The following is a 16,989-nucleotide window of genomic DNA, read 5'->3' on the forward strand; positions in this document are numbered from 1 at the left end:
GCCGCTGCCCGCGCTCGGCTCCGCGCTGTCTCTTCGCGCGCTCCTGCTCCGCTGCTTTGATCCGTTCCGGGTTTTCCGGCCGCCCGGCGAAGTCCGGGCTGCTGCGCCGATCCCGGGTTCGGGAATCCGTTCCACGTTTCCGAGGCCGCCGCCTGCAAGCGAGTCTCGCGAGCCTGGGCCCCGCCGCGGCCAATGGGAAAGCGTCCCTCGCTCTGCACAGCCAATGGAGCGCTGCCCCCGCCCCCCTTCGGGCTGCAGCGCGCTGAGGGCTCCGAGCGGCGCTTCCATTTAAAGGGGCCGCGACCCGAATCCGGGCTTTGGGTAGAGAGGGCGGCGCAGCGTCGGGGAGCCAGGTACGAGCGGTGCCGGCCGCGGGCGCCTCCCTACGGCTGCACGGGAGGCACAGGTGGGGCGGCGGCGCGGCGTGGGGCTGCCTCGGGGCGCCCGTCCGTGGGGCGCCCGCCCGTGGGGCGCCGGTGCTTGGCCCCACGGGTGGGGGTGGGGCAGGCGCGTGTGGCGCGGGTCCCGGGGGGGCGGGGCGGGTGGGACCCCCCCACACACACACAGGGTGGGGGGCGGGGCGCGGCGCGCGCCTGGCGGGAGGGGGCGGGGCCTACCGCTCCGCGAGGGGGTGGGGCCGGCGCTGCTCGCTCCCCCCCCAGTGGTGACCGCTTGGGGGCGCCCTGCGGCGTGGGGCGGGTCCCGAGGACCCCACCCCGATGCGGCACCAGCCCCGTGTCCGCTGGGGAGGGGAGGGGGTGTGGGAAGCAGGCCCCGCCCCTCGGCTGGGGCGGGGCGTGGGGGGTGGGACCCCGTGGCGACCCTCACACCTGCTGGGGCGAGCAAGGCCACGGGGGCCTGGGGCCCCCCCGGCCTGACACCTGTCCCCCACGCAGCCCCTGCCCTGGTGCCGGTTAACACGGGGGGGTGGCGGCGGCCGGCCCCCACCCTGGTACTGGGGGTCGGCTGTGCCCTCTGCCACATCGGTGCCTGCCCAGGGGGTCGCGGTGCACTGACCTCCCCGGTGTGCCCACCCCAGGGGACCCGTCCCCGCCGTGGGGAGCTGCAGCAAATGGCCCCCAGCCACCCTGGGGCTCGCCTCTCCCCGCGGGCAGCGGCTCTGGGCGACGCAGCCTTTATGCCGCTGTCACTACGCGGAGCAGCGTCTGTGGCGCTCACAGAACACCGCAGCTGCCGGTCCGTGACCCGGCCGCCCACTCTGTCCACCTGCCCCCGCCGTGTGTGGGGTGAGCCTGGAGTGGGGCACGGTCCGGGGGTCCCCCTGTGGGCTGGCGCCTGTGCTGGAGCCCTGGGTGCCATGTGCCGCTCTCGAGGCCCAGGCCCTGCCAGGGGTGGGTGCAGCCCCGCGGGACCGAGCTGCCTTGTGCCGCTGGAAGAGGCAAAGCCCCCGTGTGCGGGAGCCTGGCTGGGCTGGGCCGCGTGTCAGCAGCATGGCCACGGCCACCGAGGTGCGCTGGGCAGCATCGGCGCCTCCCGTGTGGTTTGCAGAGGCAGGACTGGCCCCAGACGGCAGGGTGAGCACTGGTGAGGCTGGGAGCTGGTGGTGGCAGGGCGAGCACCCGCGAGGCTGGGAGCTGGCTGTGGCGTGTGCCCAGTGTGGGAGAGGGCCCCGGCGGTCGGACATGCCGGTGTGGGCAGAGGGCAGCACCAGACACGGTGTGTGTCAGGTGGTTGAGGGTAGGATGCTCAGCCGAGCACTGGGGAAATGGTTCTGGAGTCTCTTTCTGGTGATGACCAGAGCAGCTTCATTTGTGTTCTTCCCTTCTGTTGTGCTTCAGGTCTGGCCGTTGTTCCAGGCTGTAACTTCTTCCCCTCTCGCTGCTGCTTGCTGCGTTCCCCTTAATCTGCTTTTTCTTGCCTAACCCTGCCTATGCTGGAGTCAAACCTGGTGGCAAGAGCATAGCTGTCATTGCTGCCAGCCCAGCTTTACCAAAGGAATAGCCACAGCCTACAGAGCTGCTGCCTGGAGTGGCCAACCTGCAGCCCGTGGCCCCAGCGTGCGTATTTGCACAATCCGGTTTCTCTCCACCCGCTTAAATGCCCCTTCCTGTGAGTGCCCTTGCTTGGAGGATGCCAGCCAGTCACACCGGATTCCTCCGCAGCTCCGACAGCCAGCCCAGGGGGCTGAGGCTGAGCCCACAGCCTGACTCCGGGGACGGAGCCCCTGTGTTATTTCTTTTACAGGTGTTTTATGGTCAGTGATGCTGGGATGCATGACCCTGAGGGACACAGGTGTGCTAGCAGAAGCCTCTAGTGCAGAAGGATCATGGTGAAAGCAATCCAAGGGAAGCATGGAATAGGCCACAGCTGCGACAATGAATTTCTTAGCTTAGCGAAGGCTATGCTAGCAGGATTTCGCTGGAATTATGTTTTAACCTTGGTAGAGTGTTTTAAATGTTAACTTCTTCCTTTGCTGGCAGCATGGGTCAGGAATGTGCAGTGCTTGTGACCATCTTCACCCGTCCTGCTGGCCGTGGGCTCCCCGTAAGCCCGCTCTGCTGGCTCGGCCCCCGGCAGGGTGAAGGGAAGGGAATCGGTCAGCAGGCTGGGGGAGAGCTTGGTCTGTGCAACACGGTGTTACATCCCAGTGCTGGAATGCCTTTTTGTGGGCCTGGCAGCAGGCACCTTGCAGAGGGATTTGGGACTGTCCTGAATGCTGAGGAGACAGCTCACCTTGCGCTTCCAGTGTTTTGGCTCTGTAAGGCCACTTAAAGAGCCACTTAAGATGTTTTGCCCTCAAAGATACATCCTCCCTGAGACACTGCCCTCTTGTCTTCTCGTTCTTCCCGTTGTAGTAAGGTTTATTCAAAGAACCACAGACAGGTTTAGGTTGGAAAGGACCTCTGTGAGGTCTCTAGTCCAGCTGATCTGATGCTCACGGCAGAGCTGACTTGAGATCACGTTGTTCAGGGCTTTGTCCAGCTGAGTTTTGAGGACCTCCAGGGCTGAGGAGTCCATGGCCTGTTCCCAGGCTCTGGCACTCTCCTTTGGAGAGTCACCTGCTCTGCCAGGGGTTTCCTCCAGCTGGCTGTGGCTGCTTGTGGGAGGTGTCCAGGACTTTGCATTAGGTGGCCCGACACCCTCCTGCAGCATTTGGGCAACAGGTAGGGACCTGGTGCCATCTCTTTATGATCACTTTCAGGTCTGCTGTCTATTTCTGTCTTTTAATCAGTGTCTTAATATCATCAGGGCAGTTTCAACAGATGCTGCTCAAGCATGCTGTGTGCCTCCATGGTTTTTTTTTTTTGCGCTTCAGATAGTACTCCCAAAGCTTTTTTACCCACCTGCCCCTTTCCCCTGTGTATAACATGATTTTGGCAGATGTCACGTGGCAAGTAGTGAGCCTTGGAAGAAATGTTGCTTATTCATGCTATAGACACAAGTGGCAGGAGAGTTTTTCTCTCTGACTTATCTGTAAGTGGAGTTGGTTCTTGAAGCTGAGTTGCCGCTAAGACCTCTGCCTTAACATGTGTAAACAAAGCAAGTTGTGTTAGTGTACCTGGACTTGCTGCTCCTTTCTCTGTTGCAAAGCCTTGACGCTTTGTGCTTGGGGGGGGATCTTGGTCTTACAAAAAGATGTGAGGAGTATCCAAGCGGTTTCAGACTGCTGCCAGGATGGCGTTCCAGATGGATGAACATGCTCCTCTTGTCTTTTTTGGCTACTAGTACAGAGGTGTTAGTTTAGCAGCAAATAACACTGAGATCCAGGAATAATGTTGAGTACCTTTGAAGTGTTGCAGGGAGTCTACAGGTAAATGTAATTCTAGACAATTCTGCAAGATTTCTGAAATTTGTCTTTCTTGAACTTTCTTGAAACTGGGATGAAGTTTCTGGAATGCAGACTCAAAATCTAGTTTGGTCATTCCTGCCTTGGAGGAATTAACAGGAAACTCATGGTGCTGTTTTGCTCTGTGTTGGAGGGTTCGGGATTTCTGGATTCTGCGTGACTCTGTACTAACTTTGAGGACCACACCCTAAGCTGGTGCTCCTGCTGTAGAAAAATCTAGTGGTGGTCTTGGTACCTCTTGGCTTTGGGAGTGCTGGAAAACCATTGCTTGAGGGTTGAGGCTGCTGCTGATGCTCTGGGGAGGCCCTTCTTTTCCCCATCTACCCATTCCCGTTGTGTAGACAGTTCCAGTCACACGTGAAGACTGGTCTGAAGGGGACATGGTGACAGCTACTGCTGTTTGCACTCTAATTGAGAGAACCAGTAATATGTTTGGAGATGAGAAGAGATAGCTGTTTGCTAAACCTGGCCTGCAAAGCACAAGCTCAAGAGCTTGACTGGTGACATCTGCAATAGCTATGCTGACTGGGAGGGAGTCACTGAATGCTGTTGTAAAATCTCCAGGTCACCGAGGGTTTACACGTCCCTGGGTCAGTTGTTTAAGTAATCAGCTGTAGTGTTAATCTGGAAATAGCTGTTTCTGAGTTCATCCAACTTTGACTTCCAGCTTTTCGAGTCCTCATGTTCATTTGTCTGTGTCTTTGAAGAGTCCTCTGCTGTAGATCTTACGTTGTGGGGTTTTTTTTTGTTTGTTTTTTTTTTTTTTTTTTAAATGGGTCATGTCTTCCCATTTCCTTTCAATAAACAAAATAGGTTTGTCACTGAAAGGTGTTTTCTGAACCATGTTTGATTCTTAATGCAGTGGGATTCTTGCATGACTGTGTCAAATATTTATTAATTTTTTTTTATTTGAAACATCTCAGCTCTTCCAGTATCTGTCATCAAGTGTACACAGTAGCCAAGAATGAGACGGTAATGGTCTAACGTGGTACAGTGTGCAAGCAGCACGGACCAGAATGTCACCGATGGGCGTTGTGCTCTTTGAAGACTGAGCCTGGGCTGCCAGGTGGGAACTCAGGCAACTGCCCCTCCGAAAACACTGGCGAATAATGAAATCATTTCTGCTCCTTTCTGGAGAATTTCGACTGGACTGAAGCCTGGTCCTCAGCAGTGTGCTTAGTTTACTGGTGAATCTTCATACATTCATTTGCTTTAAAATGAGTTAACCAATCTGTAATAAACATTTGCAGTGCTTGAATCTGGAAAGCTATCAGCTGCCCAGATAAACTGGGATTAGTCACAGCAATGAAGTTGGTTTTTGCCATATTTGTCACTCGGGGTATAATAGTGTTACTGAAGATCTGTTGACTGAAACCATGCTGGTAGGACATGATATTATTTTCTTAATGTTTTATTGACAGAACTGTGTATTGAACACTGTTATTTTTGTTGAGAAATACTAGGTTGGGTGTTACTGTTTATTCTAAAATTTGGCACAAAAAATAGGAACTTCTTCCAGAGCTTTGCTCAGGTCTTACAGAACTCACAGGTAGGAGTTAGCTGGAATGTTGATTTAAGTGTCTTAATTTTTGTAGGTTTTTATTGAATGATTTTTCTATTTCAAATTATCTCTAATAGTGAAAACGATAAACCCTTCAGCCTTCAAAAGTCTTGGAAAATCTGAATCCATATCCACAAATAAAAGTCTAGGACAGGTACCCAAGCAGTTGCTGTTACTGTGCTAGAGGAAAGGAGTAACTGTGTGGCATTTTCGTAGGCAATAGAGACTTCTGAGGTATTCAGTTCATCATGAGGGAGTAACAACAGTGTTTTTTCTTACTGTCTGGTTTTAATTAAATATTTGATGGTGGCTCCTTATTTTTGTAGGTAGGCCATGTATTCCCCCGCTGGTAGTTAGCTGAGGACACTGACATGTGGAAGATCTGTGCAGATACAGCATCGCTGATGTCTTTAATAAGCTAAGTAACGTCCCAGGTAGTCACTTGGGGTACCTGAGTGTCCTGGCAGAGATGTCTCACTCTGAGCTTCCAGGTCTGAGAGGAGACCCATGTGCCCTCTCTTTGGCAGAAAGGACAGGGCAGCTCTGGTGGTCACACTTGTCGGATTTGGTGGTCAAAGTTGCATTCTGTGGTCAGTCCTATGCACTCGGGGAGGGCCCTCAGCCACCCCATCACTCCTTTGGAGACTCTTGCGTGCTACCTGAGAAGCACTCTGCTTCAGGCTTTTGTGCAGGGCACTTTGGTCCATGAACTTGATCTTCCCAGGAATATCTGTTACTGAATACTCTGGAGAGCGTGATGCCAAGTCCTAAGTAAGGAATTCCCAAATGTCCAATAGAAGAGTTGTATCTACTGTAACGTGCAGGATTTCAGCACACTGCCTCCTCTTTGTTTGGCCAAGTCTGTTCCAGTGTACTCTCCTTGCTGCCAGGTATGTGGCTGGGAAAGAGGATGATTTTAAGCAGACCAGAGCCTGGTGACAGAGCTGTGCATTAGACGGTCCTGGAATAAAAAAAAAGGTGATGACTTGTTGTGGATCATTTCAGCATCTGCCAGAAACAATAAGCTATTTTTCTTCTGTTGGAGAAAGTGAGAAGAGCCTTTACCACAGCAGCAAAGTGCAAATTCCGTTGGCATCTTAACTGACTGTGAAGCTCAGCAGAAAGCCCAGGTGAATCTGAATGCTTGGAGCAAACAGAAGAAGTAGCGTTTTTTACCCTGATGCAGCTGGGCAGCTCTAATTTTCTCAGGTAGAGTTTGACTTCAGAGCAACCCATAGAGCTGGAAAGCATCATTCTCTCCTGTTCTCAGGGCTGCTGTCTTCATCCTCATCATCTGGCAGTTGAAAGCAGACCTCATTGTCAGGGAAACAGAATTGCAGCGATGGACAGGGACATTTCTTGCTTTCTCAGTCAAACTGCTTGTCAGCATCACCTCCTTGGGTCCTGCCTCAATGCTTAACTCCATCAGCTTTTCCAGACTCTTATAAATACATCTTAAATCAGCACTCATCTGCTCCGTATCGCCTTGTCATGGAGGTCTGCTGCAGCAGGTTTAAAATAAACAGCAGGAAAATACTTTTTAAAAACTAGATGTTAGGCTGCAGAATGTATTGCCACCTGGAATTTCTGGAAGCCCAAAGTACAAATTGGTTCAAAGGGGGATTAGGCAGATACATAGAGGATTTGTCCACTACTGAGTCTTAACAGTGCCGGTCTCAGTGCAGCTCAAGCCAAGCAGTTCTTCAGCAGCTGATTGCTGCTCTGTCAGAGGATGTGCTGAAGAGGAACGTCCTATTAGTTATATTTCTTATACTCTCTCCCCAGGTATCCATTCTTTGTGTGAATAGGCACAGGTTGTTCGAATATATGGTCTTTTTGTTCGATTGACTGCAGCAATCCTTAGCTTTGTAAGTTTTGGGTCATTTGCTAGAACGTGTGAGCTGTTCTGCCAGGGTGATTCAGAGAGAGCTGATTAAAGTGGGCAGGACCATGAACACGCAGGGCAAGCGCCATGCTTCCAACCGGAATGTACAAGTGAGTGGTCTGCAGAAAGATCTGTGTATCTGTCCCAACCGCATACTGATAGTTTGGAGCTGACTTAATCTCCAGAAGACTTGCTCTCTTTTAATACCATTTTGTTGGTCAATCTTGTCATCATTAAGTTTGCCAGAGTCTTGCCTTGCATCATAATGCTCTTGTGCCCAAAGCGTGAAAGCAACGTTAAGGTGCGTGCTATTGAAACTGGTTGCTTTTGGTCTATTTGTAAAGCCTGAGTAGCCGGGCAAGTTCATGGATGAATTGTTGCTTGCCTTATCCTCTGGGAGGGAATGCCCAAATGGATTTCTTATGCTCCAGAATTATTCCCATGGTCTATTTCTACCAAGCAGAGACTAGGCCACCTGAAAGTGGTAAATACTGTAGGAGTATCACCTGTGTGGTTCATTGCAGACTCGGGCAAAGTGTCTGAAGATGAATTTGAGGAGTATGCTAGTCCTGTTAAGTACACCTATAAATTAACTTTCCTTATCCATCTGGGTGGCTTAACCTTTCTGCTGCTTATTGTTGCAAGGTCTGCTGTCTGCCTGGAAGGCTGCGTGGGGGACATCCTCGAGAAGGAGGCATTGTTTGTGTTCCTAGTAGGAGAAAAAATGTGTTTATCATCTTGGGCAGGTTCTCACCTGCTTCAAATCCTTAGCACCTTTCTTTCATATGTCTTTATTTCTATTTAACTTTGTTCTTTCTGTCAGAAACATGTATTAGATCCTCTGTTGCTCTGGAATTGTCTCATTGTAGGAGCTTTCTCTCCTCTGTGACTAAAAAAAGTGAACAGAATCACCAAAGTCTTTAGTGGTGAAACTTGCTGAGCGTCTCTGAAGATTACATCTTCTGTAGTTTCTGTTTGTGATTGTGGGAATGGTGCTTATCTGCCACTGTGAAACAGAAAATGTCGCTGTGCTTTTAGATAAAATAAGGAGGCAATGACTTTGAACTCCAGCTGTAGGATATGATTCCCTAAACTCCTGCTTAAATGAGTTTCAGAAGTTCTCTGTCTAAATACGTCCTGTTAAGTTCTAAGTAAACCGTTCATGAGTGAGACTGGGTTACCCTTTCAGAGGGAAGGATATAAAGAAATAATTAATCAGCCATCATCAGGGGATTCTTTCAGGCTTCCTCCTTCACTGATATAGATGAGTTATGCCCATAGTAAGCCCCAACAGAAAGGAATACTGAATCTTCTGCTTCAGGGCTTAAAACTGCCAAATCTAGAATTAGAATGACTCTGATAGGGCGGAATAGGTTGGTGCTATATCTTTTGATTCTAGTGCCTTCCTTGTAGTGTCTACTTACAGCCTCTTTTGAGGATGTCATGCTACTTCAGCTCTTACTCTGCCTCACCACTTGTAGACTCCTGCTCCTTCTCCCTTTCCCCCTTCAGGTTTCTCAACCGTTATCTCTTTGTGGGGGTATAATTAGTTTCCAGCCAATATTCATACAAATGCTTAGTTGCATCACCTCAGAGTCTTGCCCTTTCTGTCCTATAGTAATGTCGACCTTGAGGAGGTGGGCTGTAACTTTGTCCCTCTGATGTTAGCAGCCAGCGTCACATCTTCCTGTGCAAGTGCACTGACTGTGCCCCACAAAGTCACGCTGTTTTTTTCCCCCTAACTCTGCATTGCATGCTTGAGTCTACCATGCTACTTGTTGTTCCTCTTCTAACGACTACTTTTACCATCATGGGCTTTACACCTTTCTTCTTGCCACTCTCCAGAATTCCTCATAGTTCTGACTTAGGCGTTTCCAATTGTTCTGTGTCTGAATATTAGCCCACGTAATTTTGGGGCTATGCTGCAGCTGTAGTTATACAGTGTAATACAGTTTGTATCTCTCCTCTGCCAAAATTAACGCATCTTGTCATCTTGTATCTTGTTCAAGGCACAGGCTACAGAGGAGTAAAGGAGTTCTTTCTGCCTCCCTGTTTAAGAGAAAAGATATTTCAAAAATAAAATGTGTTAGCTCCGTGAGAACAGATCAGGGGAAAGGACAGACCAGATTATTTGTGTCTGGCGAGATAGAGAGGAAGGCAGGGAACGGGGTATTACGTACCGCAGAACAGCCATGGGAAGCCTCCTGAACTGGTACTCAAGTAGTTTCTGATACCCCACTGTGTCATTCAGCATAAGCAAGTCTGTTTGCTGTGCTGGGGTGAGGTGTGTGGAGGCTGTGGAGTTCCCAAAGCTCTGCTATACCAAGCTACTGCATCGTGCTGCCGCTGTTTGGCTTTAGAGTTTTGTAACCTCCTGGGTAGATGTGGTTGGCCTGCTGGTAGCCTGGTTATGCCCAGCAGTGGTCCTGGATCTTGCTTTACTCCAGCAGTGTTCAGAAGAGCGGACAATTCATGCACTGTGTTAGACTGCTTTTCATTAACTTGCAAGTCTCTCTCTCATTTCCAGTTGCCATCTTCTAAATGGATTCCAGTGAATTTTCAGGATCTTTGGAGCCCCTGTCCTTGCCTGACAAACCGCTTATTGGTGATCTCCCTGCTGACATGGAGTTCGGTGAAGATCTCCTGGGCTCCCAAACAGCTTCTACCCAGGAAGTTTCAGTTCTTCAGCCCCCTGACTGGGATCCATCCAAACAGATGACTGTAGATGCGGACTTGGACCTTCTAGTGAAAGCAGACAGCCTGCCTGAACTAAACAAATCAAACGACCTCGTTCTAGATAAACCTAGTGTCTTGGATATGCTGGAGAAACCTGATGTCTTAGATGAATTGGATAAAACTGCTGACTTGATGGAGCTAGATAAATCAGAGGGTCTGGATGGGCTGTATAAGGCACATCCTTCCCAGGATGTGGAGGATGGACCGGTGGACTCAGCCCTCTCTAGAGAAGCCCTTGTTCCAGAAACATGGAAAGAAGGGGAAGATGCACCAAAAAATGATTCTGGGGACCTAAAGGAAGATGGTGCTGCTGCTATTCCTGCACTATCTGATGACAATGCCCCTGAATTACCCCCCCAGTCCATTCCCGACTCTGGGAGCCTCAGCAGTGCCCCAGCCACAGAAGAAATCACAGCACAATCCTCAAGTCCGCCAATGGCCCCCCCCTCAACTCACTCTTAAACAGACAAAGAAGACTAGGTTGAAGGCACCAAGGAAAAGCTCACCCACACAGAGGGAAGGGCTGGCAGGGGAAGCAGAGGTGGAACTGAGCCCAGACAACAATTCTGCAGCTTTGCCCCCTGAGCCCACAGAGGAAAACCAGGCAGAGGAAGGGGATGATAGTGGGAAAAACTCGCTTAAAGAAAGTAGTGTACTGAAAGCACAGGAAGCCTCACCACCAGCAGGTAGGTTGTTATCTGTCACAGCACTCTCAAAACTATCAAGCTGCAACACGGTCTTTTACCATCTCATACCAGCATACTCTTCATGCCAGTCCCTCTGCTGCCTTCTCCTAGTCTCACCCAGGGCATGCTCTCTTTCTTTTCCTCTTCTCTCTGCTTCTTCCTCTTCTCTCTTCCTTGGCTGCCCAACCACTTAACAGAACCAGCCACAGCTGCACCTTATCTACATCGGCCAACCCGCTGCCCCTGAAGCCAGCCCACAGCTGTATATTATCAATGCTAATTAACCCAGCTTCATTCCTCTACAGTTATCTCTGCAGAACTTGGCTTCCTTTTGCTGAGGAGGTCATCCTGCTGCACGTTGCTGAAGCTGGAGTCTGTTTTGTGCTCCAGCTTTTCCTGTCATCCCCTGCTATGGAAGTTGTCAACACTACTGATGGGCTAGATTTGGGGAAGGTATCTTGCTTACAGGGAATAACTGTCTGGAATGTGCCCCTTAGTGCACGCAAGCTCTTGCTCTGACTTTTGTAACTTTAACTTTGATTATCAATGCTTGCGTCAGCTAGGAGCTTCCCTGATAAAGCTGCAGCTGTGCATCAGCCTAGCTCACACTCTTCATCACTGGAGTCTTTGCTGGAACTGCAGATCACTAGGAGAAGGTGTTTCCAATAGGCAGAGTCCCTCTCGATTCAAGGGATGCTCAGTCTAAGTCAGAAGCGGTTGGAGGTAGCTGCCCAGCATGCCTCCCCCATCCAGGGAGGTCTTCCCTTGACAGGACTCCTCCTAAGCTGCATGTTTGGATCTCTAACTACAGGTGGTGGGTTTAGGAGCTGTCCTGTGTCTGATCACCACCAGAACTGTGCTTGTTAGCCAGGACTGCCTTGAGGTTTCACGTGCAGACTGACCCAAAGGGTGCCTGCATTTGAAAAACACCTGTCCTCTTCTGTTGGAGAAAAGCAAGATGTCAAATGCATGCTTCTTCTGTGCTTCTGTTCCAGGAGAAGGCCTGCCTGGGAAGGGAAGCGAGCTGCCAGCTGAGAAGGTGAGGAGAATGCAGTCAAGTACATATGCTGCAGGAGCATGGAGGGTGGCTGGTTGTTGTCAGACTCTGTGAGGGACACTGGCTGTCTTGTCACCCCTCTGGGAAGGAGTTTGCCATGTCTCCCGTGACAGTGATCCCTGTGCACTGCCACAGTACTGTAACGTGGTTTCAGTGCATCCCTGTTACCCCCCGCCGGAATGTCATTCTCATAAGCCTGCTTTCCCCTCTCCCCCATCTTGCCAACTCTGGTCAGGTATCCATGGAGTTTTATCCATTTTCAGCCGAGTTACTGGGAATGCAAATCCCAGAAGCTGGAACGTCACCATGACCTGGGATATTTATCCATGGTTGTCCTAGCAGGTAGTTAGCCTAAGTATTTTCTGAATGTCTTCTAGGAGCAGAAAAGAAGTGAACGAGCCAGAAGATCAGAAGCTGCCAGGCCTGAAACGGTGAACTCCTCTGAGAGCAGTGAGTAACTGGGGCTGGGCAGCGCCTGTTTCCAGCCAGCGAGCAGGGCCCAGGCTGTTGTGGGCAGGTGGTTTGTTGTGTGAGTGCGGTGGGAGCTCTGGAGCTTCTGGGCAGACTTTCCTCTTACACAGGACAAGTCCCTTCACCCCATGAGTCATCATCCTGGGGTACGTGTCTTGCTTTCTCAGGGCACTTAGGTTGAAGGAATGGTTGTAGAGTTTTTACAGTGGTGTATGGACAGCAAGCACCAAGTAACAGGATGAATCTCGGGGGCTGTTCCCAGGAAATCCATCTTCCATCTCCTCAGCCAGGAACTTTTTTCCTTTATCTCTTTGGCAGCATGCTGTCTGAAGGAAGGTTGCATTTTGGGGGATTTTCCTGCAGAAGTACGTGAAGTCTCTGTTCTTTGAGATGTTGTGTCACCCTGCCTTTCCCTAGTATTTGTGTGTTGCTCCTTCATTACCTGCCTGTGCTGGAGGCTGGTGATCCAGCTTGTTCTCTTTAAGGTCTATCAGTTCTTGGAGGGTTTTCTGCTGTAGGTGTTCACACTTTGGGCTTCCGCTCAACCTTGGCAAATCTTGACTTCCTAGAGAGGAACTGTACTTAAGCCCATTTTGCTCAAAGACCTCCCGACTCTTCTCCAATTCCAACAGAGTATCTTTCAAGGGTTCCTCTGTTATTCCCAGGTACAGAACATGTAGAGGGACTCTAGGAAGGTGACCCCAGAAAGCCCCAGCATGTGTCTCATGGCAGAGGTTTCTGTCTCAGTTCCTCATGAGGGTTTTCTGTGCATCTTTCTCTGCTGCTTTGCAGTTCCAGTCTCTGATGAAGACTCTGATGCAATGGTGGATGATCCCAACGACGAGGATTTTGTTCCTTTTCGTACCAGACGCTCAACTCGCATGTCTTTACGCACTCAGATGGCTCAGCGAGCTGCCCGCTCTACTGTCACCAAGATGACTTGTGCCAACTGCCGAACCCCGCTGCAGAAGGGGCAAACTGCCTACCAGCGTAAAGGGCTCCCTCAGCTCTTCTGTTCCAGCTCCTGTCTCACCACCTTCTCAAAAAAACCACCTGGCAAGAAGATATGCACCTTCTGTAAAAAGTGTGTGTTCGTTCACCTTTCCTCAATGCTCCTGTGCTTGTGAACCCATTCACCTGCCCCACGGCCCTGCCTGCCAGTCCCCATCTCTTTGACCCCACGCATCCTGTTCACCCACATCATTCCTGCCAACTGCCAGCTGCTGCTGCATGTCTTCCTTCACACACTGCATATCCCATGCTCCCTACACCCCTTACCTTTCCCTGCCTATCCCCAGGCTCGATGCCCCATATCCCCACCTCCTCTCCAAACAACCTCCTGCATGGTCTGTCTTCAGGCACTGCCCCTCTGGGCCAAGACAGAAGCTGCTGTGAGACAGTTCTTGCCACCCTTTTGGGACACCAGAAAGTCCTGTGCATTGCAGTGTGCCATCCTATTGCTTCATGCCAGGACTGGTGTGTCCCTGCACTAACACATCCCATCCTGATCCCCAGGGAGATCTGGAACACCAAGGACTCTGTGGTTGCCCAGATCGGTTCAGGTGCCTCTTTCCACGAGTTCTGCACCTCTGTCTGCCTCTCCCTCTATGAGGCCCAGCAGCATAGACCAGCACCTCAGTCCGCAGATGCCTCGGACACCAGCCACTGCAGCGTCTGCCACAAACCTGGCGAGGTAAACAAATCCCTTGTCCTTCCCATGTCCTGGGTGAGGTGCTTGTGACCAGCAGCACTTGGCCCTGCCTGGGAACATTGCAAGGCATTTGCCAAGTTCTTCTGTGGTGTGAGGCCTCAGCCCCTGAGCCGGCTTAGGCTCGCTCCCAGGTCCTTCCTTGTTGCTGTGAGCCAGCCCTTATTCCAGCAAAAGAAGGAAGGTTTCTGCTTCTCCCCTCCCTGAAGGTCATTGCTTCCTGCCATTCCACTCTCCCAATTGCTCTGCTGTCTTTTGGCGAGGGAGGCCAGCCTGAGTCCACACCAGCTTCCCATATGGCACATACCTGGGTTTTAGTGTCACAGCCTGTTATCCCCAGGACTGTGGTAGTAGTGGTGCACGTGCGTCGGGAGGAGGCACCTCGTGGTTTGGGGGGAGTGACAGCAATGTTGTCTCTGCAGATCCAGCATGAGGTCAGCAATGGGAATGTGGTTCACCGCATCTGCAGCGACGCCTGCTTCACCAAGTTCCGGGCCACCAAGGGGCTGAAAACCAATTGCTGTGACAATTGTGGACTTTACATCTATAACAAGGGCTTGCCTCTGGAGTACCTCTTCCACGAAGGCCAGCAAAAACGCTTCTGCAACTCTGCCTGTCTCAACAGTTACAAGAAGGTGTGTGGAGTCAGCTGCCTAGGGTGGGGGATCTCCATGGGCACACAGCCTCTTTGCACGGTGTGGTACAGGGCACTTTACGCAATAGCAAATGACTTGAATCCCCTTGGCCTTTTACTCCTGACAAAACGTTTAAGAGATTCCTGTGGAGAAACTTTAAAGCAGGTAAACAGAATTTATTCATTCTGCATGGGGCCCCATCTTGGACCCAAGCACAGGTCAGGCACTGGGTAAGCTGGACTGTGCAGCAGCACTGGTATATGCAGTTGGCAAGGGCTGGCTTCTTCTGGGTGTCTCCCCAAAGCTTGGCTGGATATGTTCTCTGTGGTGAGCCGGCTTCATTTAACCGTCTTGATGGGATTGCCAAGCTCTGTATTCCTGCCAGGCTACCCTAGAAATGAGAAGCTGAGGTGCTGAAGGCAGCCTTTTTTGCTACTACCACCTGAACCTCCAGACTGCAATCCTGGCTCTGGTATCAGGTGTTCCCTGCAGGAGAGCTGTCCTGTGGGTGGATACAGTAGTGGAGTGGGATAAGAGAGTTGGACCTTACCAGCTGTGATGGTCTCTCTGGCAACTCTGTTCTTTGTGTTTGCAGAAGAACACTCGGGTCTACCCTTGCATGTGGTGCAAGACGCTGTGTAAGAACTTCGACATGCTGCCCAACGTGGACCGCAGTGGCAAGATGGGCCTGTTCTGCTCCATTTGCTGCACTACCTCCCACAAAGTGAAGCAGTCAGGCTTGGTTGGTAAGAGCGCCTACGTGCAGGGAATCGGTCACCTCTCTGCTCTTAACTCCTTCCTTCGTACTATTTATTGTTTGTGGATGAGACTGGAAAGGAGGCATGTTGCTTGCCTGGGGAGGAGCCAGTGAGACAATGGAAGGAGAGAGGAACCTTTGCAGCATGTAGGCATCTTAATACTGAGGGTTAGTGTACAATGCTGTTCTTGAGAGCTCAGAAAGCAGTTGTAGTGCTGTACAGTGCTGGCATTGCCCTTTCCGTTACATGGAGTACAGTGGTGTCCAGGAACGGGTATGGTCTCTGGTGCAAGTATTGCAGCCTGTTTTGTCCAAATTCCTGTAGAGGCGGGGTCACTTCCCTGGACAATTCTGCTCTCCATCAGTGTTTAATATTTCTGTCCTAGCAGAATATGATGCTTTTAGTTTCCTGGTGTTCTTGTCCCTTGCTTTTTGATAATGGCTTGGTAGACTGAGGACGAATGAGTAGTTTGCATGTCATCCTCAGAATCCAGACCCACGTCCTGTGCTGCTGCCCTCACCAATTCCTGTCTGTTTCATCAGGTCCCCCTAGACCCTGCAGCTTCTGCAGAAAGAGTTTGTCTGAACCCTGCTATTACAACAAGACAGACCGGGTTGTCTACCAGTTCTGCAGCCCCAGCTGCTGGACCAAATTCCAGGTACTGAAATATCCTTCATGCTGGGCTGTGCCATAGAGCTCATGCCTCTTTTCACCCGTAGCAGAGGCTCCACCTTCCTCAAGCTCCTCAGGGAGGGTCCATAAGAAAGTCTCTGCTGGAGCACAAGAGCTGCAGTGACTGTAATTGCCAATAGCTCAGTCTTGGCCTTATCTCCCCCTTCGCTGGGATAAGGTGGTTGTAATTCACTCCTGTCTATCAGGTTATGCCCAGCAGGAGTGCAGCGCAGAGCTGTGCTGCACAAGTGGTTTGGGATGCAGTGGCCTTATGAGGGCACAAGCAAAAGTACAAGTAAGCTAACAAAGCACAGTGAGCACCTGCTCTGCTAGTGGGGTGACACCTGCCCTCTGAGCCAGGTGTCACCAAGGAACATAAGTCTTGTAGGATGGGCTGTCTAAAACTGTACAACCAGCAGGCCTGGATATATCATGTTTAATAATCCTCAAACACTTGATTGGTGGGTTTTAATCTTCTGTTGTTAAGTTTCAGCACATGTGAAACGTTTGTGATATTCAAAGGCAACTGGAAAAATACTGGGTTTGTGCAGTCATCAAAGAACATAGCAACAGCCAGAAAGACCTGTGAAACTTAGGCCAGGACATGCCTTGGGCAACTGAAAAAACTTAGAGAATCTAGAAGTAGAGAGTTAGTTACTGCCAGTTGCAGCATTTAGTTTTGGTTATTGTTTTTTTTTTTTTTTCTTGTGGTTTTGTGTTGAGGTTCTTTTGGGTGGGTTGTTTTTTAAAAAAAAATCTTAATGTAATCCTTCACTGAGATCACAAATGGTGTTGGTAGGGTAACTAGAGTTTTTACAGTTGCAGACTTCGTAAGACCCGAATCATAGAATAGTTTGGGTTGGAAGGGACCTTTAAAGGCTATCTAGTCCAACCCCCCTGCAGTAAGCAGGGACATTTTCAACTAGATCAGGACACTGAGAGCCCCATCCAACCTGACCTTGAACACTTCCAGGGATGGGGCATCTACCACGTCTCTGGGCAACCTGTTCCA

General features: G+C 50.7%; 1 protein-coding gene across 1 annotated transcript in view; it reads left to right on the top strand.

The window, feature by feature from the left end:
* Positions 1–16,989, top strand: part of ZMYM3 (zinc finger MYM-type containing 3) — a 33,347-nt gene that overhangs the window by 336 nt on the left and 16,022 nt on the right. Inside the window, 10 exon segments of the mRNA XM_040614599.1 lie at positions 4,732–4,995; positions 9,782–10,431; positions 10,433–10,676; positions 11,672–11,715; positions 12,111–12,183; positions 12,997–13,288; positions 13,720–13,897; positions 14,335–14,547; positions 15,143–15,293; positions 15,848–15,963. Of these exon segments, the coding sequence (XP_040470533.1) occupies positions 9,796–10,431; positions 10,433–10,676; positions 11,672–11,715; positions 12,111–12,183; positions 12,997–13,288; positions 13,720–13,897; positions 14,335–14,547; positions 15,143–15,293; positions 15,848–15,963 (1,947 nt within the window). The 5' untranslated portion in view covers positions 4,732–4,995; positions 9,782–9,795.

Source organism: Falco naumanni, chromosome 14 (genome assembly GCF_017639655.2).
Source record: "Falco naumanni isolate bFalNau1 chromosome 14, bFalNau1.pat, whole genome shotgun sequence".
Classification (NCBI taxonomy): Eukaryota; Metazoa; Chordata; class Aves; order Falconiformes; family Falconidae; genus Falco; species Falco naumanni.